The following is a 26,416-nucleotide window of genomic DNA, read 5'->3' as shown; positions in this document are numbered from 1 at the left end:
TGTTAATTTTACGGACAAAGCTCCAACGTTCTGATTGAAGTTTTCAATTTTGGTGGTTCCAGGAATGGGACAGACATCATTCCCTTGGTGATGGACCCAAGCCAATGCAAGCTGTGATGGGGTGCACCCCTTCTTCGCTGCTATCTCGTTAACTCGCTCATACAAGCGTTGGTTATGCTCCAAATTTTCAGGTTGGAACCTTGGCATTGACTGTCACAGTTGAATATTCATTTCAAATAATTGTGTCATAAAAGATAAAGGTAATCAGCAACAAAACATTTTCTGTCACTAATGCAGATTTGTTGATTCAAAACATTTAATCAATGAATCACATGACACACTTGCATAACTCAAGGGAAAGGGCCATATTAGAGGCAAACTAGGACATAAAGGTATAGTTAGCCCTCTGTTATTATGAGGAAGATAAAGAAGATTACTACCCAACATGTTTTTACATTTTGAAAATAAGTTTTGAAAGAGAAGGGGAACAGGTTATGAACATACTCAAATTTGGATTCTTAACTAGTCTACCCTTACCCAAGTGCACAGTTGGAGAATATACACAGAGACAGTACACACCAACATGTAAATAAACCCAATTCACATGTAAGTCCCACCAACTTAGAAAGAAAAAGATTGCTAGCATTGAAGCACTTATAGACTAAATCGGGAGGTCTTCATATGGATAGTTAACAAGAGGAAATGTTTTGGTACAACTTCAGCATTAAAAATATTTAACCGTCAGATATAAAAAAAATTCTTGTCATTTCTGTAAACTACTAAACTTTTTTATGCAAGTATTGATCACATTTCATGATTAAGAAAATCCATCATCCATAAAACATTTGATCAGATGATTAGTATTTCCTAGGAAAAATAATGCAATTGTGAAAAATAGCTACAAACCTTTCTGCGGTCATCATTGGACAAAGTTTCCACAATTTTAGGCCCTGATGAAAAGAATCCTCTCCCCAAAGGACTGTAAGCAACAACCCCAATTCCAAGTTCTCTAAGAAATGAAAAGGAATCACACTAGAATAAGATTTCTAAGTCACTAATTTTTTTTAAAAAAAGAATTATTAGTCTTATGGATAAGTAACCTGCAAGTTGGAATGATGTGGGCCTCAGCATCTCTAGTCCACAAAGACCACTCCAACTGTACAGCAGTTATTGGGTGAACAGCATGTGCCCTCCTAATTGTCGAAGCAGAAGCCTCAGATAGACCTATGTACTTTACCTTACCTTCTTCAACTAGCTTCTTAAGTTCTCCCATCTGAGAAATGGAAAAGGGCAACAATCAAAAAAAAGATCAAGAATTCTCATTTTAACTAGATCATGACAAAGAAAAAGGCAGTGGGCCGAAAACAAGACTAAAACAAACCGTGACTTCAATGGGAACCCTGGTATCAATCCGATGCTGATAATAAAGATCGATACAATCCACACCAAGACGCTTCAAGCTACCTTCACAGGCCGCCCTCACGTAAGCAGGGTCACCGCGGATTTCCCCCTTGCCTTCAGTATTGTCTACACCAAACTTAGTAGCCAATTCAACTTTGTCTCTGAAACCATCTTTCAAGGCCTTGCCAAGGAGGATTTCATTGGTGTGGGGACCATAAACATCAGAGGTATCAAGAAGGGTAACCCCAGAGCTGATTGCGTGGTGGATGAGAGCGATCATGTCTGCTTCAGGCTTTGGAGGACCATAGAAAGCTGACATCCCCATGCAGCCAAGGCCTTGAGCTGACACTTCCAGGCCTTGAGAACCCAACTTGATCCTCCCAACTTTTGCAGTTGCCATGTTTTGCAGGCGAGAGTGAATAGCTACCTGAAGTTGCTGCTGACAGCAGAGTTCCAACCAGTGTTGTGTCGAGGAAGTCGCGGTACGGTGTTAACAGTTAAGTAGTAGGTGGAAAGTTGAGGGAGACTGTACAAAAGAGGAAAAATTGAAACCGATGACATAAGGGCCAATGTCATAATGTCTCGAAAGGAGTAAGAGCCCACGGTACATTTGACTGTGGAACAATATTTTCTTTCTTAATATTCTTTTTGAATGGTACAAAAGAGTTGGGAAGAATTATTTTACAAGTTAGCCGACGGATTAGAAAATGAGGGATTTGGAAAGAGGGTAATGCATCTAGAATATTATACTTTGCTCCCTTATTAAATATGTGAATTTGTCTGATTATTGTTTTGATGACATTGGAAAAGGAAATGGTAAAAAAAGCTCCCATTTTTACATCAGACTTTCTTTTATGTGGACAATCTCAACATGACAAACTTAGATAACGACAATCAAGGCTGCCATCTATCACCACGGGACCTATGATACTTCCAATATAACACTTTATTTTCTGAACATAAAGTAGAGAACTCACAAAAATTTGAAGCACATCACTCTGGAATTACATTAGCTAGGTCGATAGCTCATGATGAAAATTGTATCAATGTGGTGAGTGAATGGAAGGCCCTGAATCCTCATACGGGTTGTCCAGAAGACAAGGGAGGAGTTTCAGATTCATGGTAGGTAGCGAAAGTTCCAGTATATCTGTCTCCCTTCACGGCATCTGCTGAAGCAATGGATTCTAGCTCAGCCATCTCTTCAGGTGTTAGTTTCAAGGCCAAAGCTGCAATGTTCTGATTGAAGTTTTCGATTTTGGTGGTTCCAGGAATGGAACAGACATCATTCCCTTGGTGATGGATCCAGGCCAATGCAAGCTGTGATGGGGTGCATTCCTTTCTTGCTGCTATCTTATTAACTTGCTCATAGAGGCGTTCATTATGCTTGAGATTTTCAGGTTGGAACCTTGGTAGATACTGCCATAAATGAATATCCATTATAATGATTGTGTCATCAAACAAAAAGACAATCAGCAGCAGGGCATTAGTTCCTGCAAATGGTACAAATTTGGAATTCAAGTTGTTTTTAGCTAATTTAATTTCAAGATTTAGTTCTCAGCTCATGCCATAGTTTGTTGTCCAAATAGACCTCATTTTGTTTAATTGCCCAAGAACAGAAACGATCTTGTATTTTATCTTGAAATGATGCTGTTTGATTTCAATACAAGGCTAAATGCACTTTTTCAAACTGATTTCCATGCAATACTAAGTCTTAAACAAGTAGTGCCGGTCATTAACTTTACTTTTTTGAAATTACGACAATTGCTCATTACCTAATTTAAACATCACTTGGTAATTAAGTTCGAAGAAGTTAGACACAAAATTTCCAAATACATGTTGCAGGTGTACTGTCATTGATGACACATGCCACATCTCAGATGAAGTAAGTAGATATACAAGCTTCACCTAAGTTTTTATTTGAAAAATTGAAAGATGCTTTTGACAGTTGTAAAACTATTGCCATAGTAGAAACTTCACCTTCATGATATTGATAAATTGACCACAAGAGAGCATTTAGGTAACTAAAGGGGAGGACTGTGCTACAGGCAAATTAGGACATAAAGGTAGTTAACCTTGTGCCAGAAAGAAGTACAATGACGATTACCGCCCAATTTGTTTTCCATATTTGGGAGAAGAATATCCTTTGTGGGGAGTTTGAAGCTTGACATTCAGGCGGAAGATCTCTATTTCAGAGTAGGCTAACAAAGAGGAAAATCTAGCAGAGCAACTTAGCTGTCGAATCTAAGACATCTAATGTTTCTTTATGCCTGTATTGATGTAGATTTTCTCTAGAAATTGAGGAACACTTTTGTCACCAACAAAAAAAAAATTATAGATCAAGTTTCGCGCAATAAATTTTGATATGCCTTAAAGTAACTGACAGTTATTTCTAGTGCACAATTGCGACTGTAAAATAACTACAAACCTTTCTGAAGTCATCATTAGACAAAGTTTCCACCATTTTAGGCCCTGATGACAAGAATCCCCTCCCCAGAGGACTGTAAGCAACAATCCCAATCCCAAGTTCCCTGAGAAATTAGAAGGGAAAAGATGACATGACATTAGGGTTAGCAATTACCGATTATTCAAAAATAACTAACCTGCAAGTAGGAACTATTTCTTCCTCAACATCCCTGGACCACAATGACCACTCCAACTGCACTGCAGTTATTGGATGAACAGCATGTGCCCTTCTAATGGTTGAAGCAGAAGCCTCAGATAAACCAATGTACTTTACTTTACCTTCTTCAACTAGCTTCTTTAGTTCTCCTATCTGGGTATCAATCAATACAAAAATCAAGAACTCTCATTTTTCTTTAAAAGAAAAACAACTAGAGACGGAACAAAAAACAAAAGACAAAACAAACCGTGACTTCAATAGGCACCCTGGTGTCAATACGATGCTGGTAATAAAGATCAATACAATCCACACCAAGACGCTTCAAGCTACCCTCACAAGCCGCTCTCACGTAAGCAGGGTCACCACGGATTTCCCTCTGGCCTTCAGTTAAGTGAATACCAAATTTAGTCGCCAACTCAACTCTGTTTCTGACACCATCTTTCAATGCCTTGCCAAGAAGGATTTCATTAGTATGGGGACCATAAACATCAGAGGTGTCAAGAAGGGTAACCCCAGAGTTGATAGCATGATGGATGAGAGCCACCATGTCAGCTTCAGGCTTTGGAGGACCGTAAATTGCAGACATCCCCATGCAGCCAAGACCTTGAGCTGATACTTCCAGGCCTTGAGAACCCAGCTTGATCCTCCCAACTTTTGTTGTTGCCATTGTTTTTCAATCGAAATTTGGCTGCCGAATAACTGTTAATTAGAGTGAATAGCTGAAGCTGGGGAACTGTTCCAGGAAGTGTGGAGTTGAGCAACTTGTGGAAAATTTATACCAGTATCATTGGAAGGTAAGGAAGGTGACGTAAATAACAGGGAAACTATGAAACCGACGGAATTGCCGATGCTATCATGTCTCAGAAACCGAAAGACGTTGGTACCTATGTTTTGTGGAAACTTTTCATTTCTTTGTTCTTGTTCTTTGAATCCTTTTGCCGGTAAAGTAGACAAATAGTACGACATAGTTAAGAAATAGTAACTGCAGGCACTGAAATAGTTATTGCAAAGCACGGAGAATCGAGGGAGCAGGAAATGGACTCAACTTCTAAGCCCTCTGCACCTTTGAAGGACGTTCATAAATGAATTCTATAGAAGGAATCACAAGTGATGTCTCATAAATGTACGTTCGGGTTTCATTAATGGAAAAAATGGCAAATTTAATATGCTAGTGTTAATATGAATTTCTGTTGAGTTTTACAGACCAGGATATGTTAAGTTGAAAGGATTAATTATTGTGACTTGTGAAGCAAATATAAAGTAGTTGAATGTCATCTGATTTTGTTACTTGCAGATAATAATTTCGGCAATTATATTCTTATTAGATAGAAAACAAATGCAACGACTTGGAATCAATTATGTGAATGGCCAAAATGCTATGGCCATTGTCTTCCAAATCAATGCAAGGTTAGCAGGCTAAACATTAATCATTGGGTATTGTTTTTTATTTCTTTTTGTCAATATTATTTTGTGAGTAAAAATTTATTTAATTCGATTATAACAACGGTCTCTCACTAACTTATTTTTTAAAAAAGTTTTTATATATTTAAAAGTATTTAATTCAATAACTGATGTATTTATTTATCTATTTTGACAATAAGTGATTTTAAATTAAAATTATATTTCGAATTCATAACTATTATGAGATATGCACTTTTTGACTCAATTTGTTTTTAGAGATTAAGTAATTTTTTTATTTGGAGTTTCAATAAAAAAATTAAAGAAAAAGTAAAAGAATAAAAACAATAATTAGGGATGTAACCTATCATCATTCATGTATAATTTAATTAAGGCCCATTGGAATAACATCATTACACTTAATTCGTAATTTGCTTTGTATCAAATTTTATGTATGATGGCAAAAAAAAAAAATACTGTAAATACTTACTTGCATATCCAGACTAGGTAAGGATTGAGTAAATTATTGCTATTGTCCCAACTTGTCTGACGTGCTTCGTGGTGATGGAACATGCTTGATCATTTGTCCGTGTTTAGAGCTGGCTTTGTGGCTGTTAGGTGGCTGTGTTCCGAGTCCAGCACTGTGTGCTAGTGCTTTACCGTAGTGAGAGGGGCTTGCAAATGATTTCAGCTTACTGGGTTCATTTCCCTGATGTTTTGAATTGCTGTTAAGTGTTAGAACACGCCTGCAGGTTTTAATCTGCCATAACAAGTCTCCTGCTAATGTTCTCCGCTACAGACTTGCACCAGCACTTTGTATCTCTGCTGGACTGGGTGCATAACATCTTGCTTTTTTTCTTAGAAAAAAAAAAGGAAAGAAAGAAAGTAAGGAGCTTGTGGGAAGATTGTAAGATTGTTTAAATACAAAGTATTAATGTGTGAAAAGGACATAATTAATTAACCTCACCTAAATAACTTATACCAACATGTCTGCACTGCATAGCCAGAAACAATACATCAAGTCTATATTCAATATGTTTTATGGGCTTGAGGTCATGTAAAAGCGTCACGAACTTTTGGTAAAATATGAATTATCTTTAACATCTTTAATCTGATAATCAAAATGAAAGGAATAATGGAAATTTCAAGAAAAATGATTAATGAGGTGTAAAGAAAAGAGTTTCGGTTGCAAATAAATTCAAACAGGCATGCAATGTTGAGAAATTGGATTGGTTGGTAGTGTGAGCATCCAAAGCTTACAAAGTGAAGGTTTATGATACTTAGACGCATCTTTTACAGATCATTGGCTGCCATTTGGGCTTTGAATTTTGATGGAGTCATCAGGCGGTGACGTTGGAGGCTATGTGTACTTTGCCACACTGGGATTTGCTTGACGCTTTATCTTCAATGATCAAATACATAACAGTTAAGTGACTATCAACGTGACCCTAAAGCATGCAATTCTTCAAAGCTTACTTGCGTTTCACGTGCCTTTGATGCAAGCATATATCTTCATTGTTCTTCTTCTTCCACCAAATTATATAATTAACAGGTTTTATGATGTACCCCCCAAACACTTAAGTTCCAAGAAATGAACCCAACTAATTGCACCCATGGCCCCTCTCCTCAATCAGTCTCCATTGAATCTGTTGAAATATCTATCCAAAATCTCATCAAAAGCTGGTACAAAAGGCAGAGATGGCAACACGTTTTCAACCCAAGATCAGAACTAGTAGTGTCATCAAGCAGAGCACCCTGGAGAACTCACTTGGCCAAATTCTTAGAATCAACCCAACTTCGCATTGTTGCAATATCATTGCTTCTTCTGGACCTAGTCCTCACCATTCTTGAACTATCCTCGACTGTACTTTCCTGTTCACCCAAAAGCAGTAGTACTAACATCGAAAAAGCTTGGTACCATTGGGTAGGAATTTCCATCCTGGCGCTGCTTTCTGCCAAGTCAGTGGCTCTTGCTGTGGGGCTTGGCAGTGCCTTCTTTAGACGGCCAGGCTATCTTGTCGATGGCATAGTTGTTGTCGGGGCATTGCTTTTGGAGGCATTATTGGAGAGGAAAGGAGGAGGTTTGCTTGTGATTGTGAGTTTGTGGCGTGTCGTGAGGGTGGTAGAAAGTGCCATGGAGTTGAGTGATGAGGCCATTGAAGCACAGATTGAAGGGATCGTTTGCCAGTTCGAGGCACTCCGAGAGGAGAATACAAGGCTTTTGGAGACCATTGCCCAAAAGGATCAGATAATAGAGACGCTAGAGAAAGAACTGGATGAATATAGGCAGGCATGATTGCGATCAGAGTCCAATGTCCTGAACAAAAGTGTGTATATAAATATATATATATATATATATATATATATATACACACACACACTTCAGCTATTTTTCTATTAAAAACATTTTATTTATTGATTTTAATTTATTTTTCAATAATTAACTCGTTCTATAACGTTTCTACCATTATTTTTCCTTTGTTAGAATTTGTCTTGGAATAGCAATCTCAAATTATCATATATATACCAAAGTGGCTTGGGGTGCTTAGCCTATTATTTAGTTGTCATTTTTATACTATGATCACTTTTTATTTAATCAAAAGTTATTATAAAAAAGAATTAATAATAAAAAATCATAGTATCATATTTTAAGTGAAAAATAAGCAAATTAAATTTTATATAAAGAATGAACATCAAAGAGTGATTTTATAAATATAATATGAAATGAGAGAAATTGACATAATTTCATTATGTAAGGGCATTTTATAGGTCGAAAATTTATATTTATAAGAATGATTTATTTAATAATTTTTGTAAAGTGAGAGAAATCGAAAACTATTTTTATCAATATATAATAATTTATATTAAAAACTTAAAATTTTTATATCAAAATCTTTATTTGATATTCTATTCTCAGTGCTATAACAAATAATTTTATATTACTGTAAAATTTGTATTTAAAGATTTTACTAATAATACTTAAAAATTTTCTTAATTTTCTCAATTAATGTTAGAATTTTTAAGGAAGTGCCTCTCCAGCTTCAACTTCCCTGTTCCCTATCTATGTCTAGGCGAATCGCCATATTGTTCTTGAGCAAAACTAAGAAATCACTACTGTATCTTTCTCTCTAAACAAATCTTACTCTTGGATTTCACCATGAATAATTCTTCCCCCATTTTACATTAAAACCCTCCTTTGATATAAAGGTGTTGCTCCAGCTCATCATCTTCTCCTTCTGCTAAAGCCTGCTGTTTTCATTCCTACTCCATCTTCTTTCTATTTATACTTTGCCATCCATTTCTCTTCTAATCATCTTCTTCAACGTCTTCTTTCTCAACCCATTTTGCCAAAATTTCCCTTTTTTTTTCATCCTCTGCTTCCGTTTTCGCTTTCTTAACCCTCTTAGGTCTTCAACTATTGGCATAAAGCTCATAATTTTATGTACTTTTCGGCCGTGTTTATCTTCAAGATGACTTCTGGGACTATAATTTAAACTGGGTTCGCTCCTGTTTTGATCCTCGTTGAGTTATCCAAACTGTGTTTGTTGTTGTTTCTCAACTTACGGTTTGTCAGCATTTTCTTCGGAGCAAAATGGGCTGTGATAGATATGTCAATGGTGAAGCAGTTACTAACCCATTTTCCATAAGGTGATTTCCCATTTTTACCATGCTTTAATATGATTTATATCTTTGCTTTATATCGTTATTGCATGGTAGTTAATTACAGATGTAGCTTTGGAATTTTTGCCTCGCATTTCCTTTGAACTTCAGCTTACTACATGTACATTATATCTTGGTTATGTAGCTTTTTCTATTCTTCCATTTTATGCATATGGATAGTGTTTTTCCAAATTAGCAGTATCAAAGGTTCACCTAGTTTTGTTTCTGCCTTGTCCATTTCATTTTTCTTTAGACTATTCTTGAAAATTACTTTCATTCTTTTGTTTTGTTCTTAAAGATAACAATTGGGGTTTATATAGCAGCATATCCAGTAAATGAAATCGGCAAGCTTTCTGCACTTTGTTTTAAAAGAGTGGTTTTGCACCAGACGTTAATTTTCCAGTCAAATGTTGTTTTAAAGGAAATGAAATATTTGATTAGGTTACCCATCTTGATAAAAAATATTTAACTTTTCTCACTGCTGATGAACTCTGTTCTATAATTCTTCAATTCCAGAAGTGGGGTTTTTATGTTTTGAACCATGTATTGTTCTAAGTTTTGCATATGATTTTTAGGATTATGTACTTTACCTCTTGTATTATTCCTCACAGTTGTGTAATGATGTTTTTCCCTTCAGCGGCAGTGCATGATAACAAATTTTAATTTAGAATTTTAAGTTAATATTTCAATGATATAAAATGCTGATTTCTTTTCTTTCTATATTAAAGAAATTAGCATCTCAATTCTATTTAACATTTTGTTTTACAGACAGTTTGTTGGGGCTACTAGGAGGAAAGATGTCTTTCTTTGTTGGCCATTTCAGCAGAAGCACTTGCATATCTGTCTAAAGTATGGTATTAACAACGTGTTGCCACCCTTTGAACCATGTAATCCAGCTATTCGAACAACAAAAGAAACTGTAGGTTTGATGTGTTCTCAACAGAATAAAGAGAATGTTTCCTTTGAAAATAAAGTGAGAGATATTGTTGTGCAGGAGAAATTGATCAAAGATGAGTGTAATTCTTTCTATGATGAGGTGTTATTGAAGGCCCCCTGCCATGACTTACTTAAATCTCATCTGGATGATAGTAGTAAGCATAAAGATGAAAGCAACTTAAGTTCTGATTACACTTCCAATGTCATAGCTCCACTAAAACGACAATCAAGTTCCATAGAAGGTTCTGACCTCAATGTTTATCCAAGAACCAATACACTTTCTTCCAAGAGGTTGAGACATAAGCAAAGAAAATATAAGGGGAGACAAAAGAAACGATCAATGTTGGATATTTTAGCGAAAGCAAAGCCTTGTACTTTGGAGGATCTCTATAAATTAGATGCAGCTCAATAAACCTTGCTAATGATAGGGATGAAAGAAGCAGACTGATGGCACATGTTGAGGATGATGATGAAGCCAATAGTGACAATTTTCTAGCAAAGAGATTAGGGTACTAAAGATTAAGTTGGTGGATGCACATCCAAGTCATGAACATTAATTAAAGTGATTACAAAATTCAAGGTACATTTTCTGCTTTATTTTCCTGCTATAATTTAGGCTAATTGTGAATATGCTAGTTGTATTCTGAGAGCTTTCTAAAATAATAAACCCTGAAATCATTTCTATAAATCTAGGTTATATTGAAAAGAAAACTGCTTTGTTTTCCCGATTGAAGTAATTATTCTTCTCATGTTCGGGGGTCACTCCAGTGATCTTGTTCCTTTGGGATGTTAAGAGGGGGAAGGGTAAAAAGAGGAGGATGGATAGGTAGTCTTGATAAGCATAGCAGTACACTCAGAGTATGCATTGCATTTTGGCAAGATATTGACCCTAAGGTCCTTGCATATTCAATATCTGTATTAGATTTCAACATCTCATTATTTCTTGCAATTTTCCACTTTGTTTCTTTTATACTTTGGTTGCATGCTTTCTTTTATATTTTGGACTTCCGATGTAATCCAAAAATATCATATTTTACATCTTCATGATCTGGCCTTGTTTTGTTTAATCATTGTCCTAATATGATCCGATACCAATTTCTATGGCCCTATTGATTAGGGGAAACCAAAAAGATCAGATCATATGTTCTGGTTCTCTGATACAGATGAAGTGCCCTTTTTCAATATGCATTCATCATCGTGATAGATTTATGTTATATGAGCATACACTAAATTGGCATTGTGCAGAAAAATCTACTAATGATATATGAATTCATAAGATTGCCAAATCTACTCCCAATTATACAGTTAACAATATAGACACTAGGCGAATTCATTTACAAACACAAAAAACTGACAGCTTTCACAAAAAATAAATCATGGTCTGACTGCTTATTTCTTCATATCAGCTATTACACTGGTAAAAAAAGGTGTTTTAAAAACATATGTTTCACACTTTTTCAGGAAACATGTTATCTGTCCTCATCTCTATACTTTTGCTGATTAAATATGTAAATTTACTTTTCATGTTTTTTCCTTCTAGTAAGTGGTGCAGTTTATATCTGCAAATATCCTCCGCTAAGAAACAGTTAAAAGTTTTGAAATGTTACTTAGTCCCCTTCAATTTTCCCTTCTGAACCCATGATAGATACTTGTAGCACTAGAAATGAAGAATGCCAAAGTATTGTTTTGTTACTTGCGCAAATTTGACCATTCTCATGTTAACCGCTGATGAAGAAAAAAAGGGTCCCTGGGATTATTGGTTATTCTTAGTGGATTTAGAAACTTCTATCTGCTTGGTGCACTTTCTTTACTTGTTAGTGAATAGCATAATCTGCTAAATTTTTAGTATCTGATTTGTAATGATTGTTGTTGAATCATGGTCTTATTTAGCATAGCAGGAGTGATATTTGAAATTTTATTCAAGGGGTAACATAGATGTTATAACTAGTTTGAATAAAGCTGCTATGAAAAATGAAGGAGTACTGTCTACTTATTTTTATCGTCTAATTCCATTTACTGCTTCTCATCTCTGGAAGATGGGAATGAAAAATGAAAGAACATAAGATATTCAGCAATAATTTGATAGATGAATTTAATATTCTTTTCATAAGACTGGACTAGTCAGGTGATGCAATTAGAACTAACAATCAAGATTTTAAATGGTATTCATTATTTTTTTAAGAAAAAATAATCAAGTCATTTCTTATTTTCTGTGCTCAGACCTTTTTTCTCAACAGTTAACCATGATTTTATGCATGTTCACTACTAATCAGCAGCATGCTAGGAAAGTGGCCACAGAACCTTATGATAATTTTGCCATCTCAGAATAGCTGTGTACAAGATAAGAATGTTACACACACAAAAGAATTTAGATTTCTGCAACTGCTGTAGTTTTCAGGTTGAATAAAGATATGCATTCTCTTTTTTTTTTTGGCAGGCGCCAGGCAGCAGGCAATCTGAGTCGAATTTGAGGTTAGCTGATGACCCTTCTAGCTTCTCTCAGAACAAAGTCATATCTTGTCTCCTGGTATCAGAATGCAAGGATGGGCAGCTTCAAGCTATTTGAAGTACTTCAAAAGAAATGTTGAGTGGTGTAAGCTCATAAGAACTGCAGCAGATGTCACAGACACAAGGGAATCTGTCAATCTTTTATCAAATAGTTTTGGAGTAATAGCAGTTTTTGTAGTTTTCTAGGCAATATGTAATCCATGTATACCTTTCAATTCCTCTTTATATATATATATATATATATATAAAGTATAAATTACTTTTACATTTTTAAAATCTCACTTTAATTCAGTTTGAATCTATTAAAATTGAAAATAAATACTTCCTTTCAAAATAATATATATTGCAAAACACATAAATTATATTATTATTTCATCATTTGAAATTTTATTTATTTAATGACATTTATAAATTTTATATTCATTTTATCTTTCTTACATCAGAAAAACAATAGTTTCTTAAACAAAATAAATGAGGAGGGCAGGGCCCCAAGCCCAAAGGCCGAAAAAGAAGAGTCAAAACAAGGGAAGACAGTCAATGGGTGGACAAAGCAGCTTTCCTACTTCCTACTTTGCCTAGCTTATCTACTTTGCCTAGCTTATCTACTTTGCACTTTCATTTGCTTGTCTTCTTACATGCCCGTGTTTTCCGCTTAGGTATATTCGGTTTGCCTGAGCTAAGCCATTCTCATGTCATTTGGTTTCTGATTTTTGCTTCGATTTTTCTTTGCCCGAGCATTGATTTCCTATAGCTTCTGATGGGATATTCCTAGTTCAGCAGCTATCCTGTCTGAGCCAACCACGGTGCTGTCATCATGTTTGATTTTACGCCTGAACGAACTTCAGTTATTCTTCCTTAGCCTTGACTTCAGCTTACTAGCATCCTGATCAAATTACGCGACCGACCATGTTGCTCTCTGTCTCTTGCCAGAAAGACAGTTTGCTAAGCTCAAACTTCCTACCAGCGGCAAACCCATCTTGCTTTCCCCTTAGAAAAGCTAGAAAGAGCTATCAAACCGTTTGTAATAAACCCCGAAATTCATCTATTTCAGTTTCGTGTTCTTCTATCAAAATCGTTCGTAGTGCTTCACTAGACAAACATGTAGTAAAACAAAACAAAATCCGTTTTATCCAAAAGCTGAAAACTCTGTTGCTTTCCAAACCAAAACACTTCATTCCGATACATATTCTCTCCAAATGCCGCTCTTACCTTTCCATCCACAAGCCTCGTTCCATCCTCTCCATGATCCATCGTTACCCCACGATTTTCGATCTCTTTACTATCCCCATGCCGCCTACTCCTCTTAATGCTACTAAATCAGGATACCAACTCTGTGTTCGTTTAACCCCGGCTGCTCAATCTCTTGCTATGCAAGAATTGAACCTTAAGTCAGCTATGTCGGGTTTCTTGGCAAACAAGTTACAAAAACTCCTCATGCTTTCCTCCCATCGACGTATTCTTTTGTCTAAGCTTGTTCACCTTGGTCCACATCTTGGTTTATCTCCTAATTTCAGGTCCCGTCTTTGTAATGATCATCCAGATAAGTTTAAGATTGTAGATACCTCGTATGGTAGGGCACTTGAGCTTGTGAGTTGGGACCCTGAGTTGGCTGTTCCGTTAAAGTTTCCTCAAGTGAACCGTGGGTTGATTGTAGATAGGCCTTTGAAGTTTAAGCAACTAAGACTTCGGAGAGGGTTGAATTTAAAGAGACATCATCGGGAGTTTTTGATGAAGTTTAATGAATTGCCTGATGCTTGTCCTTATAGTACATCTGCAGAAGACTTTGCAAAGCCATCCATTGAGGCTGAGAAGAGAGCTTGTGGGGTGGTGAGAGAGGTGTTGGGGATGATGGTTGAGAAGAGGACATTAATAGACCACTTGACACATTTCAGGAAAGAGTTTGGGCTACCAAATAAGTTGAGGGCAATGATTGTGAGGCACCCGGAGTTGTTCTATGTGAGTTTGAAAGGGTTGAGGGATTCTGTGTTCTTAGTGGAGGGCTTTGATGACAAAGGTGTACTTTTAGAAAAAGATGAAAGCATGGTGATACGAGATCAACTCATGGCATTAGTTGCAGAAGGAAAAAGGATGAGACGTGAAAGGAGGAAGGCTAGCATTAACAGCGTCATTGTTGGTGACTATGACGACAATGAAAATGATGAAGATGCTTATTATGATGATGGTTTTGAGGATTTGTTTGACTCTGAAGATTCGGACCTGGATTATGATTTTGATGATGACAGTAATGAAAGTAATGAGTTGTCTGTTAATGGGGGAAATGGAGAGTTTTGGACTGCTGATGTTTCCCTTGCTTCCTATAAGAATTCTGGTGATGAGGGTGGAGATTCAGAACCTTGGTAATGATGAATGATTGTGTAAAATGTACATATTATAATTTAAAGTATAAATTACATTTTTCGTGTTTATGTTTACATGATATTTTGTGGTTTCTTTTTTCTCAATTAATACATTCTGGATATATTTTTTTTTCTAATTAATATCATATGAATAATTTCTATTCTTATAAGAAGTTAGACTTTTAATTTTATCTTTTAAAATTACAAAAATATCTTTAAATATGAATAGATAGACTAAGTATTTTGATAATTTTATTAAACAAATAGGAAAAATTGAAACCATAAGAGACATAAGTAAAATATGTCTTTGAAAAGAATATAAGCTCACATATTTATCATTATTATTTGTGAAACTTGAGAAGTTACTTATAGATAATGTCTTGATTTTGACTTAAAAGGTTAAATTAATGTAGTTATATTTTGGTTGTTGTCTATGCCATGCAACCTTTTATCTTATAGTTTGTTCAAATTTTATGTCACTACATTTGTATTTAAATTAATCTTGAAGGAAAATTCTAATGATTAGAATTATTTGCAATTTCAATTAATTGACTATATAAATAGAGATGATAATTAGACTGTTGATCCATATGATGATTGACTATATAATTAAGATAATAACATTATGACTTTTACGTTTGTGAGTAATAATTAGATTGTTGGTGAGTAAGATACTTTTGCATCTCATTATATTAATAAATTAACACCAAAAATATAATAATATAGACGGTGTAGATGTAACCATAAGATATCTCATCCGAGCGCATCAAGGTTCATCGTACGGCAGAGAAGCATTTTGCCATGAGCCAGCAACACAACATCATCAACATGCTCCACATTGAAATGGCCCCCGACTTGGCGGGAGAATGAGGATATAATACTCAATTCTCAGCAACAAGCTTACGACCGAAGCTAGGGCTTGAAAATGGAGATGTCGAACTTGTAAATGGCAGATTTTAAAATGTTTAGGACAAAATAATCCTAAGTATTCTACAGAAATGCTAACGGGAAGGGAAAGTTTGAGCAGATTGATCGGCAAACGGCGCCGTTTTCTCCCCAATCTTCAGTCCGTTCTCTCTTCGCCAATCCAGGTAACCCACCCCACTCCTCTCTTTCCATTTATTTGCTTCTTTATCTCATATAAAGTTAAGAACAACAAGTTTTTGTCCCCTTTGATTGACTTTTTTAGAGCTCATTGAATCTCTCGTCTGATAAAAATGGGCGCTTGGCTGAGACCCAATGTTCCAAAGTCAAGGTTGAATTGTCCAGTTCTGATTGGGTAACTTGCCCTGTGTGTGGGAACAAAGTTCCTGGTGAAGATTACACTCTCAATTCTCATCTAGGTATATTTTCTTTTTTATGCTTAGATCAAAAAACAATCAATATGTTTGACAATAGATAACTAACTCATGATTATATTTTTACATTATTGGAGGACAGTAAATTGTCTCTGTCCTTGTCATTGCATCGTAGACTGTAGTTGTACTTTGGTTACAAAATGTACTCTGTTGCATGTGAATCTTATTAATCAGATAACATATGGGTTGCTAAGAAGATATTACTTTCTTTTATTTTCTTTCATTTTAGATCTTTTAACATGTGAATTAATGGGTTCAGATGGATGTCTTTCTAGAAGAACTAAACGGAAGTTGACACAGCTGACACTTCTTCAGTTAAACTTTGGTTGTTCTCAATCAAATGTTCACGTTTCTTCCAGTGAATCAGAAAAGTTGCTGACTAGTGACCTTTATAAGAGTCCTTGTGACTCTGAAGAGAAGGCCACTTGTGGCTTCTCTAAAGTCAGTCCAAGTGAAGGAAAAAGCCATGATCAGTGGAGACAATTTCTACAAACGGAGAGTGTTAAACAAATTGACATGGCTGGTTCAACAGAAAATCCAATCAGTGACGGAAGGGCAAAAATCATGGTTGATGTTCCTGCATTGTCCACAGATGATGAGGAGCCTAGACATCTTATGGATGAAACTGTACATGACATACCTGGGGTGCTTATTGATACTTTTATAGTTGGCCGTAAGTTTAGTGATGTAAAGGACTTAAATCTTGGGGCAAGAATATCTCTTCTGAGGGACCCTAATAATATTAAGGATTCTAATGCTATCAAGGTCCACTTGCTTTTGGCTTTGCTTTTGCATAATTTTTTTTTTAACCCTTTTGAGAGAAGAAAAACCTACTGATTCCAAATTTAATCCTTTTTGGTTCTTATTTTTAAATCAGGTTCTTTCTGCAAGTTCTGCATGCTGCAAAGTGCTTGGTTACCTCCCTCGAGAGCTAGCTCAGTATTTATCTCCTCTAATTGAGAAGTACTGTTTGAGCTTTGAGGTAATGTAGCTGGAAAGAAACATGTTCACCTTTTTCTTTTTTGTTTGGTTGTTATTATGTATGTATGTTCATATATCTTCAGTGTTCTATGAACTATAAAAAGAATAAGCAAAGAACATGTGTAAATTGCTCCTTTAATGGGAACCGAAGGAAATAATGCAAACAAACCAACATACGTGGAAAGCCTCAACCTACCAATGGGCAAAGGTAGTCTAGGGGAAAATGAGAGGACTGTGCCATAGAAGTTTATTGGCATCATTGAAGAACAATAGAGAAACTAATTAAAAGAGTGAAAGGAATAAACCAAACTCTGTCACTCATTTATTTTGATTCCTCTTGGACCTAAGTGCTAAATCTGTTACACCAGGGAAATATTCCTCTAGGGGCCTAAGTTCTCCATCAATTGGGTAGACTCTTTTTTGTTTTTGAGAGAAAGAATCCTAGATTAATGTCTACAAAGTCATCCTCATCCCTACTCCCTTCCCTATCATGGTATCTGTTTCTCCATTGTTCTCTAAAAGTTCCACATATGTCATCAACATTTTATCCTCACAAGCTTCTAAATATACGAAAGAAAATACTTCTGTGACATGCTTTTAAAGTATCAAATGTATGTGTCGCTTATTTCCAAACATTTTGATTAAGTAACATTTAGTAGGCTATGTACACCTAGCTAAAAGAAAAGTGATATATATTCGATATATGCAGTATATAAATAACTTAACAAAAATGTTTAACTGTACATTATCGGACTTGCTCTATTTTCCCTCTGTCTCTTGAGAAATTTTCTTTGAACTTCTCATACTCTTAGATCTGGTAAAATTAGGGAAACTGACAAGATTCTGGATATCCTCATCTTACATTAGAGCTTCTTGCAGGGATGTGTGATTGCTGTTCCTAGAAGTTCTCTTGATGCTGTTCCAATTCAGATTGTGTGTCAGAACATGATATTAAATGGTGAAAAAGGATGCGATAATTTTGAGGTGTTCAAACATTTGTGGCAAAAAGCTCTTCAAGTAGTTGAATTTGCAAAGAATCGCCCACCTAATACGACAAAATATCAGGAAAACTTTTGTCTGTTACTACAGGAGGTTCTAAGAAGTAGTCCTCACCTTTTCACAGATGATGAAAAGAAATTCATTGGTACGGATTCAAATTCTTGGTTTTATTATTTCTTCCTGTCATCTAAAGTTCTACTTGATTTTAATTTCTATATCATCTGTTGACAGAATCATTCACTTCATTATCAGAGGATAGTCGGAGGCTTTTTGTTCGGCTTTATATGCGGAAAGGTTTTTCATTTACAAGATTAAGTTTCTATAATATCTTCCCCTTACAACCCCCAAATTCAAATTTTGGTTTATCCTTGTATGTATGGCTGCATTCTTCATTACTGGTTCCTATACATTGGCTCTACTGGCTGCTTAAACTTGAACTTGGATCAATGTAAGCTGTTAGGCACTGGATCCTCATCACTTGTTTATCATTATGTGTTGCTAAATTATAAATTGGATATACTGGTTGCATTACTTTGAACATTTATCCACTCAAGATTTTATGCATTGGATTATTATAACTGGCTTGTTCACTTTGTGCTAACTAAGTTTTAAGGAGTTCATTTTAATGTGAATAGATGATGTATAATGGCTAAAATCATTAAACATTACTGGGGTTCTTTTCCATATTGAGTTGATTTCTGCTTATTTAGCAGCTATTTGCCATCAGAAATGGCCTGGTGTGTGCACTTAACTTGACTAGGCCCTAGTCCCAAGTTAGTTGGTGGGTTCTCCCTACAATTATTTAACATAAAGATTGATGGAATTGGAGTCGTCATAACTACATTTATCTTTGATATTTTGATATACTTCTATTTCACTTCATTCCTTCTTTTTAATCTCCTTCTACATCTAGGAGGAGGAGCATTTTGTAATAAAAATGTGACCAGCATAAACTATAGTCTCATCTTACTAACATAAATCCTGGAAAATAGGAAATCTGCAAAGTTTAATGACTGACCTTGTAGTTTCCTTAGTTGCTGAAATGCAAAATTGCATTCTATCATGTTCACCTAATACATGCTTGGTCTATGGCATATGCATACGAAATGCATGCACACATTTACTCCAAACTCAACACGTTCAAACAGAAATATACACTAATGCTTCGATAAAGATAAATTCTTTTGGTATGGATTTTGTACTTATGTATGATACTTGTGATTAATGAGTCTTTGACATTGTGCTACAGGAAGTGGTTAATCTACTAATTTGTCTTGTCCAATTTGTTCTCATTTGTTTCCTAGGCCAATAAGTTTCATTATCATTCTAATTTCAATTCAGGACCATGGTTTCGACTGTCGACCATTATGTACCCTGAAGTATGTAATTGTCAACAAGCTGTCAAGGAGCTATCTGGTAATTTATTGCAAATATATTAGTTATGACTTCTTTACCAAATTTTGAAAATTGTAGTCCTTGACTAATTTATAATTTGGGTGGCATTGCAGCAAATGGCTATATATGTCTCTTTGAAGATATAACTGAACTACCTGAGGATGACCTGAAGAACCTTTTGAGTCTGCTCACTGTTTCTGAGCTTCGTGACATTTTATGTACACTTAAAAAGGTTTGGCATTTTATATGTCATCTTCTTTTTGTTCTTTGTGGCGCTATGGCATTTCTATACTCTTTAAAAGCATTTATAGTGATCCTTGCATGGTGTTATCATGCTGGGAATGTAATTATGACATTTGTCAGTGTCATTTGATAGGCCGAGATGTTTGGGAATATGGTTATCTAACATCTCGCTTGAAATTTTTTTCCCTCTTTTTGGGTTGTCATGTGTAGATGTTGTCGATAGCAATATTTGCTTTTTTTTATATATTTTGATAAAGCAAATAAGAAAGGTGAGCCATGCAATTGCTTCATGGGGAAGGAAGAAAGAAAAACTGGTGTTCCCTACCACAAGCTATATAATTATTATTGATTCTTTCCTTTCCTTTTACTACATACAATCTATAAGAACATGATGCCACTAAATTTCTAATGCTAAAAGGGCTTATAGGATCATGAGCAATCAAATACTGTTTTCTCTTTAAATAATTTATTTTCACTTTGATAGTACTCTACACTGGAACTTTTGTATCTGGTTGTGTATGTTTTTGTACATATGAAGCAACAGTTTTACATAGCTAAAGCACTAATAGTGAATGGTCCAGCCGTACCTGTATGATATTGAAATTTGAACATATAAAGGTCTTCTGTGCATATAAATCAATTAAACTGTGTAATCTAATGCAGACAATTGGGCTTTTCTTACATAAGTTATTACGATCACATTGTATTTTATAACTGTTTAGGTTTTCTTTGATATAATGTGGCACCAAAACATATGCCCTTATCCCATCTTATTTCTATTTGTTCATAAGGGTGTCATTTTACCATTCATCGTCACTTACAAGCATGATCTGAGGTGAACACCTGGAGCTAAAGCACTTTAAGTTAGAATGTGTTACAAGTAGTAAATGGAGCATTTTGGTTGGGTCTTTCTAATTTTGGTTGATTCCATAGTTTATGCTCCTAAAGTGATGGATTGGCCTCTGATGACTACACATTAAGAGATCTACTGTGTGGACAGATACGGGTCAAACATTATATTTATGTTTAGTATAGTAACAATACATAGACATGTGATTTTGCATAAGTGAATAAACACATTTAGATCAAATATTCATACTAGAATACAAGTTTTTAATAGTCTGGGCATGCTTGGCTTATATTATATATTTTAATCATCCAATTAATTTGGTTGTTGATGTTCCTCATATTTGGTCTTTCTAGGCAATCATTTGTTGTACTGAAATTCTAAGTAACAGTCTAATAGGCCTATAGTTTAGCTGCTATTTTATAGTTGTGACATGAAGTATGTGTTTCTTACTTGTTCCTTTGATGGTACTCCGCATTCTATTGAGGTTTCAGAAACGTAATCGTGGTTCAAGAAAGCAAAATCTTATTGCGTCTCTTCTTTCTTGCTATAAAGGTGGATCATGGTAATATTATTTCATGACAAAAATTCATCAATTTTATGTATTTTGCAATTCCAACTGTTTGTGTTAATTCTGATTTCCTATCCTTGATTAATTTGCAGCCCTGTTCTACCACACTTGATTTTGGAGAGAACTGACATTTGTACTAGGATATCTTCAGAAGCTGAATCCCTTTTTTGGCGTGCTGAGGTCCTTGTACTCCTGATCTGCCCTTCAATATTGCAGTGATATTTCATATGGTTTATAACTATTAAATGTAATAAATTTTGTTTTTTACTGCAGAGGCTTTTCTTTCTAAATGGAGAACAGGATCTGTCAGCCTTCCTACTGGTGGATCTGGGGATTGTCAAGTATCCTACTTACAAGTGCATAATTTCTGAACAGATTTTCTCAAGTAAAAGTGACTTGCTTGCTTATGAAGAGGTTTTGGCTTCTCTCTTTGTGAAAATGCGGCCAAAGTTTTGTTGCCTTTACTACATGTAATCGTTATGTGTTGCAGGCGATTGAAGTGGCTCAAATAATGGATCAATCTCTTGATGAAAACAACTTTGAATTGATCTTAAGATGCATCATGATAGCTGAGTCCCGTATATCCAGCTCTCCTGAGAAATTGATTGAAACCTCTACACCTGAATTAACGTCTACATTTCTATCATGCTTTTCAGCCTCATGGGTATATTCCAAAGTGATCTTGCTAGGAATTTCCTTCCTTGAGCATGAGCATAGGTATGGATTATGAACCTATGATGACATGCTTCTTTTGATAATATTCCCCTTATATCTTTTCCAATTGTCTTACATATATTGAGAGGACATTAAAGAACTAATTGTCTTTAAAACTCTTATATCTTTCTAGGTTTTGCCATTGTGTTTCATTGCATGTGTATGTGTACGGCCATCAATTATTCTATAAAAAGTCTTTCTTATTTCAAAATAATAGTAGTAATAGCTGTCATACTAGTGGTGGTTTTGCTTGGTTAGTAGCAGTAGTAGTGGTAGCAGTGGCAGGAGTAGTTGCAGCAAAAGCAGAAGTAGCAATAGTGGCATGCTGGTGGTATTGGTATACAAAAAGAATAATGCTACCATCAATGATCCAATAATGAATAAATTAACATACAATGAGGAAAACTCACAAGTGAACCTTAACATATCATTGAGCATGGTGCTCCTTACAATCAGTAACCTGATTTGTATGTAAAGAGTAATGATCTCGATGCATAAGAAAACATCCACATCTAAGGAAATTTTTTGTTATTGAGAATTTTATAATTCTAACTTGGCTCAGGTACAATGATGCAATACATTTACTAAGGCGATTGCTTAATTGCTTTACCTGTGATAGAAGAAGAGGATATTGGACTGTAAGATTGTCCATTGATTTGGAGAATATGGGCCGCCCCAATGAGAGTCTCTCAGTTGCTGAAACTGGATTATTAGATCCTTGGATTCGTGCTGGTTCAAGAATGGCACTACAAAGGCGAGTTCTTCGCTTGGGAAAACCACCAAGGCGCTGGAAAACTCCAAGCTTTTCTGAGTCAATTAAGAGGAACATAACAGAGGTATTTCTTAATTTTATCCTTTTGTGGATTTCAGTTCTTGAAATGCTCCTTAAACTTTGAACTTGAAGCTACTAAGTTTATTTAACTAATATTAGATTTCTGATTCTCGCAAATACAGGTTCATATTCAAGGGAGACCATTGAATTGTGAAGCTGGTAGAAAAAGCAGGTTCTATGGGGAAGACGGGGAGCAATGTGGAGTAGAACAGCTTGCTTTGCAATATTATGCCGCAGAAGGAGGTGGATGGCAGGGTGTCCATACAGAGAGTGGTATCTGGTTGACTATTTTTGGGCTTCTCATGTGGGATGTGTTATTTTCTGATGTACCAAATGTTTTCCGCACCAGATTTCAGGTATGATGCTCAAAGTTTGTCAGCAAACTCTCATGTTATTTTGGATTGCTTTTGCACACTGGTGGTGCTTTGTAATTCTTTACATGCAAGTACGTGAATTCTTTATGCTTACATGTTTCTTCGAATTGCAATGCACATTTATGAGTAGGGATCTTTGCAAATGTAAGTGCAACTGCCATTACCAGATTCCGTTCTAGCACAGGTCCTGTCTTTATTAACTGAAAACTAACTTGGTAACTTGAAGCAAACTGTATACTGTTATTATAGTTAGGATGTAAGAGGTGGTGTATATACATAGGAAGGAGAGTGAGTTTGAACCAACGGGGCAAATTTTATCAGCTCTTTTACCTTTGTAAATAATGTTCTTTCCATCCTTAGAATATAATTAAGTTATTGTATGTCATTGTACTTTAATTTTCCAAATTATTTTACAATAGCGAATGGGTGTTGGAGCTGTGACAGCTTAACACTATGTTTGCAAGCTAAGAGGTGAAGGAAAGAAGAGGAGAATGGAGAAAATGAGAAGAAATAGGGCACCGTTCCATAAAGAGAAGAGTGAAAGGAAACGAAGGAGTACAATAGAAACCTTGTTTGGTTAAGGAGCAGAAAAGGAAGGAAATAATAATTTATTATATACTTTACAATTAAGTCATTGTCAGCTACAAATCTCTCCCCTGCGTTTAGAGTTTTTCTTAAATTAGGAAATGCACTCTTCTTCCTTTACCTTCCTCTTCCTTCCCCTCCCTTTCCTTCAATCCAAACAAAGCCTAAGTAATGCCAAGGATGATGTTAGAGTTGTGGGATATTTTGGAAGGCTGGGTGTAAATTATTATTACTAGAAAATGAAACAGATAGCTTTTATATGCTGTTTCAATTAAACAATGTTGGAACAAATAAAATGTTCTTACTTTAAAGTTGTCAGATTAGCAACATATGAGGTATTAACTATCAAGTTTGGTGTTGTTTATGTTCCTATGATACATGAAGTAAGCATGTCACTCTGTAAAATTTGCTCATGTTTTTTGGATCATTTTGTGATTACATGTTCATAACATGAGGAGTACTGGGCTCTGGTTGAAATTAGCTGTTATATATTGCAAAAATTGAGAAGGGTGGAGAGAAAGAATGCGGAAACTTGAAAATTTCTCCACCCTTAAAATGATAAATGCTGGTAAAACATTCAAATATGTGTGCATTTGGAGAAAAAGGAAGCAAAACAGACATTTGAAAGAGGTAATAGTTTTGACTCAATAATGAATTTGAATTCTGTGAAAAATCTCATGTTCTTTTTTCTTTAGATGAGCTATATTTGTTAAATTTGTGTCTAAGTGGGTTCTGCGAAGAAGTAAAGATATTTCCTTTCACAGACTGGTCCCCTGGATTTGGAGACTGATCATTTTTATCTAGTGAGAATGAGCCTCATAGAGTATCACCTACAAAAAATTCATGATGGTTTGGCAGAAGAGATTCTCATCACTTCATGGGAATTGCATATGGGAACAGCTTGTAGAGGAGTTAATTGGGATCGACACTCCCTCTCTGACCTTCGAGCAGCAGTTTCATGCATTGGAGGTCCCTGTTTGGCTTCTCTCTGCAGACATCTTGCTCAGGATTACCAGAGTTTGTCCAGTGGAATGCCAGATTTGTTGCTCTGGCGCTTCCATGGAGACCACAGAGGTGAAGCGAAACTTGTTGAGGTCAAGGGTCCCAAAGATCAACTCTCTGAACAACAAAGAGCTTGGTTGCTGCTTCTAATGGATTGTGGGTTCAAAGCAGAGGTTTGTAAGGTGAGCCCTGCGCTAACATCCACTTGAGGTCAATTACTATACTCTGTTGTTTGTGACAAAAATCAAATCTTTCCAGGACATGAGTCTACTGTTGTAATTTCTTCAACAAATATGTGAATAAGTTACCATGGAATTCATTGTCCATTGTTGTGTAATTGTTTCACGAAATGTCAAGAAACAAACCATTCTTCATGGAGGCCTGTCCTTATGACAATAGAACTGAATAAGTTGTTTAGAATCATTTGGTTTCTTATGTAATAATTGTGTCCTTCACTTATTTTCAAGTGAGTGTTGGACATGAATCTGCCCCCTGAAAAGCATCAAAGTCATTAGAAATGAAATCAAAGGGCTTGTATCAATGGCATGGAGAGCTTGCAATTGTTTGATAGAAAATTTTACCCTTTTCCCAGTAATACACATGCTATAGCATTGACCCTTAATTATTTACTATGTATTTTTCTCAACATTCTTATTTTTAATTCTTGAATGAAACCATAGCATTCCAACCTACTAATCATTTCTCTAAAGGACACTAACATCTAAGCCTAAGTCCCACATGAGTTTTCTTTTCTTCATACCCAATTGGACTTGGACAAAAAACTAATAATGTCATTGTTGATTCTTTGATACTATCATATAAAAATCTATTTGGAGCTAAGATGATGCAATCAGGTCATAGACAAACCACTATATGACTATTGACTAGCAAGGGGAAGAGGTGATATTATATGTTGAAATGTTAGTTGAATTAATAAAAAAGCTTTGATTAGACCCTTCTAATTTCCTAAATTGAGCGGGCTAGAAAATTATTTTTTAATTGAGAAATTCAGAATTTCCATTTTCCAAATTTATGAGATAATTGTCCATAAAAATAAAACAAAAAAGAGAAACAGAAACAAACAAAGAAATGAAGGTGTAAATCTAATGGTGAAGGGACGGAAAAGGGGACCACATGAATGTGTATTGAGTGGTCACATTCATTCTCTGAGGAGTGTTGATTAGATCAGAAGATTAGATTAGGGTTGGAATTAATGAGCGTATGTTATGTTCCAACCATCATAGGCCCCACAGCCATCTTCCATCATCCATGCATCATCTCTTTCCTGTCATGCTCTTTCTCCCTACTAAGATAATTTATTAGACACTAAGTGCTTATTAGATAAAATTTTTTTTAATTTGTTTATTTTTTAAAAATAAAAATCAAATTAAACATAAATTTAAAAAAAATAAAAAAAATAATTTTTTTAAAAAATAAAATTGAAAAGAAGTTTCAAAAAAACTCTTATGAGGAGTTTTTCTTTAAATATAAAAAATTTTTTATTTTATTTTAAAAATATTTTCATCTATTAAATATAATTATAATATTATTTTTTAAAAAATATCTTTTAAAAATTATCAAATAATTTAATTTTAAAAATTATTATTTTAAATAAAATTTCATAATAATTTTTAA

General features: G+C 35.2%; 6 protein-coding genes across 9 annotated transcripts in view; 4 read left to right on the top strand and 2 right to left on the bottom strand.

Annotated features, from left to right (window-relative positions):
• Positions 1-1,934, bottom strand: part of LOC110422287 (putative aldo-keto reductase 2) — a 2,462-nt gene extending 528 nt beyond the window's left edge. Inside the window, exons 1-4 of the mRNA XM_021436146.1 lie at positions 1,382-1,934; positions 1,101-1,273; positions 907-1,009; positions 1-210 (exon numbers count right to left, since the gene is read on the bottom strand). The exon at positions 1-210 is cut by the window's left edge and continues 528 nt beyond it. Coding sequence (XP_021291821.1) covers positions 1-210; positions 907-1,009; positions 1,101-1,273; positions 1,382-1,801 — 906 coding nt within the window. The 5' untranslated portion in view covers positions 1,802-1,934. The remainder of the gene's footprint in view (positions 211-906; positions 1,010-1,100; positions 1,274-1,381) is intronic.
• A 393-nt stretch (positions 1,935-2,327) lies between these two features.
• LOC110422362 (auxin-induced protein PCNT115-like) lies at positions 2,328-4,688 on the bottom strand. Its single transcript, XM_021436242.2, has 4 exons — positions 4,269-4,688; positions 4,002-4,174; positions 3,827-3,929; positions 2,328-2,817 (listed from the first exon to the last, which is right to left on the bottom strand). Exons 1-4 carry the CDS (start codon positions 4,686-4,688, stop codon positions 2,479-2,481), a joined length of 1,035 nt encoding a protein of 344 aa, XP_021291917.1. The 3' UTR covers positions 2,328-2,478.
• A 2,322-nt stretch (positions 4,689-7,010) lies between these two features.
• LOC110422363 (voltage-gated hydrogen channel-like protein) lies at positions 7,011-7,874 on the top strand. The gene has a single exon (XM_021436243.1). It carries the CDS (start codon positions 7,011-7,013, stop codon positions 7,713-7,715), a length of 705 nt encoding a protein of 234 aa, XP_021291918.1. The 3' UTR covers positions 7,716-7,874.
• Positions 7,875-8,490: 616 nt separating this feature from the next.
• Positions 8,491-12,635, top strand: LOC110422364 (uncharacterized). Its single transcript, XM_021436245.2, is given in 4 exon segments — positions 8,491-9,067; positions 9,848-10,404; positions 10,407-10,595; positions 12,453-12,635. Coding segments are annotated over 3 exon segments (738 nt in total). The 5' UTR covers positions 8,491-9,011; the 3' UTR covers positions 10,532-10,595; positions 12,453-12,635.
• A 463-nt stretch (positions 12,636-13,098) lies between these two features.
• EMB1692 (Ubiquitin carboxyl-terminal hydrolase family protein) lies at positions 13,099-15,725 on the top strand. Of its 2 annotated transcripts, XM_021436238.1 has the most exons (2): positions 13,099-14,880; positions 15,607-15,725. In XM_021436238.1, coding segments are annotated over exons 1-2 (1,452 nt in total). In that variant the 5' UTR covers positions 13,099-13,429; the 3' UTR covers positions 15,608-15,725. The 2 variants fall into 2 exon arrangements, with proteins under 2 accessions (XP_021291913.1, XP_021291912.1); XM_021436237.1 differs by lacking the exon at positions 15,607-15,725 and having other exon boundaries at positions 13,099-14,945.
• An 11-nt stretch (positions 15,726-15,736) lies between these two features.
• Positions 15,737-25,105, top strand: LOC110422359 (zinc ion binding/nucleic acid binding/hydrolase). Of its 3 annotated transcripts, none has more exons than XM_021436236.1 (15): positions 15,737-15,971; positions 16,070-16,223; positions 16,498-17,003; positions 17,116-17,220; positions 18,099-18,363; positions 18,450-18,512; positions 19,560-19,634; positions 19,727-19,845; positions 21,198-21,268; positions 21,367-21,454; positions 21,548-21,688; positions 21,765-21,991; positions 22,611-22,824; positions 22,943-23,176; positions 24,544-25,105. In XM_021436236.1, exons 1-15 carry the CDS (start codon positions 15,879-15,881, stop codon positions 24,988-24,990), a joined length of 2,802 nt encoding a protein of 933 aa, XP_021291911.1. In that variant the 5' UTR covers positions 15,737-15,878; the 3' UTR covers positions 24,991-25,105. The 3 variants fall into 3 exon arrangements, with proteins under 3 accessions (XP_021291911.1, XP_021291910.1, XP_021291909.1); XM_021436235.1 differs by having other exon boundaries at positions 22,608-22,824; XM_021436234.1 differs by having other exon boundaries at positions 22,551-22,824.
• The last annotated feature ends 1,311 nt before the right edge of the window (positions 25,106-26,416 follow it).

Source organism: Theobroma umbraticum, unplaced genomic scaffold, assembly GCF_002168275.2.
Source record: "Theobroma umbraticum cultivar Fairchild unplaced genomic scaffold, ASM216827v3 scaffold_130.0, whole genome shotgun sequence".
Classification (NCBI taxonomy): Eukaryota; Viridiplantae; Streptophyta; class Magnoliopsida; order Malvales; family Malvaceae; genus Theobroma; species Theobroma umbraticum.
Note: the sequence above shows the minus strand (reverse complement) of the source record. Positions and strands in the feature narration are given on the sequence as shown.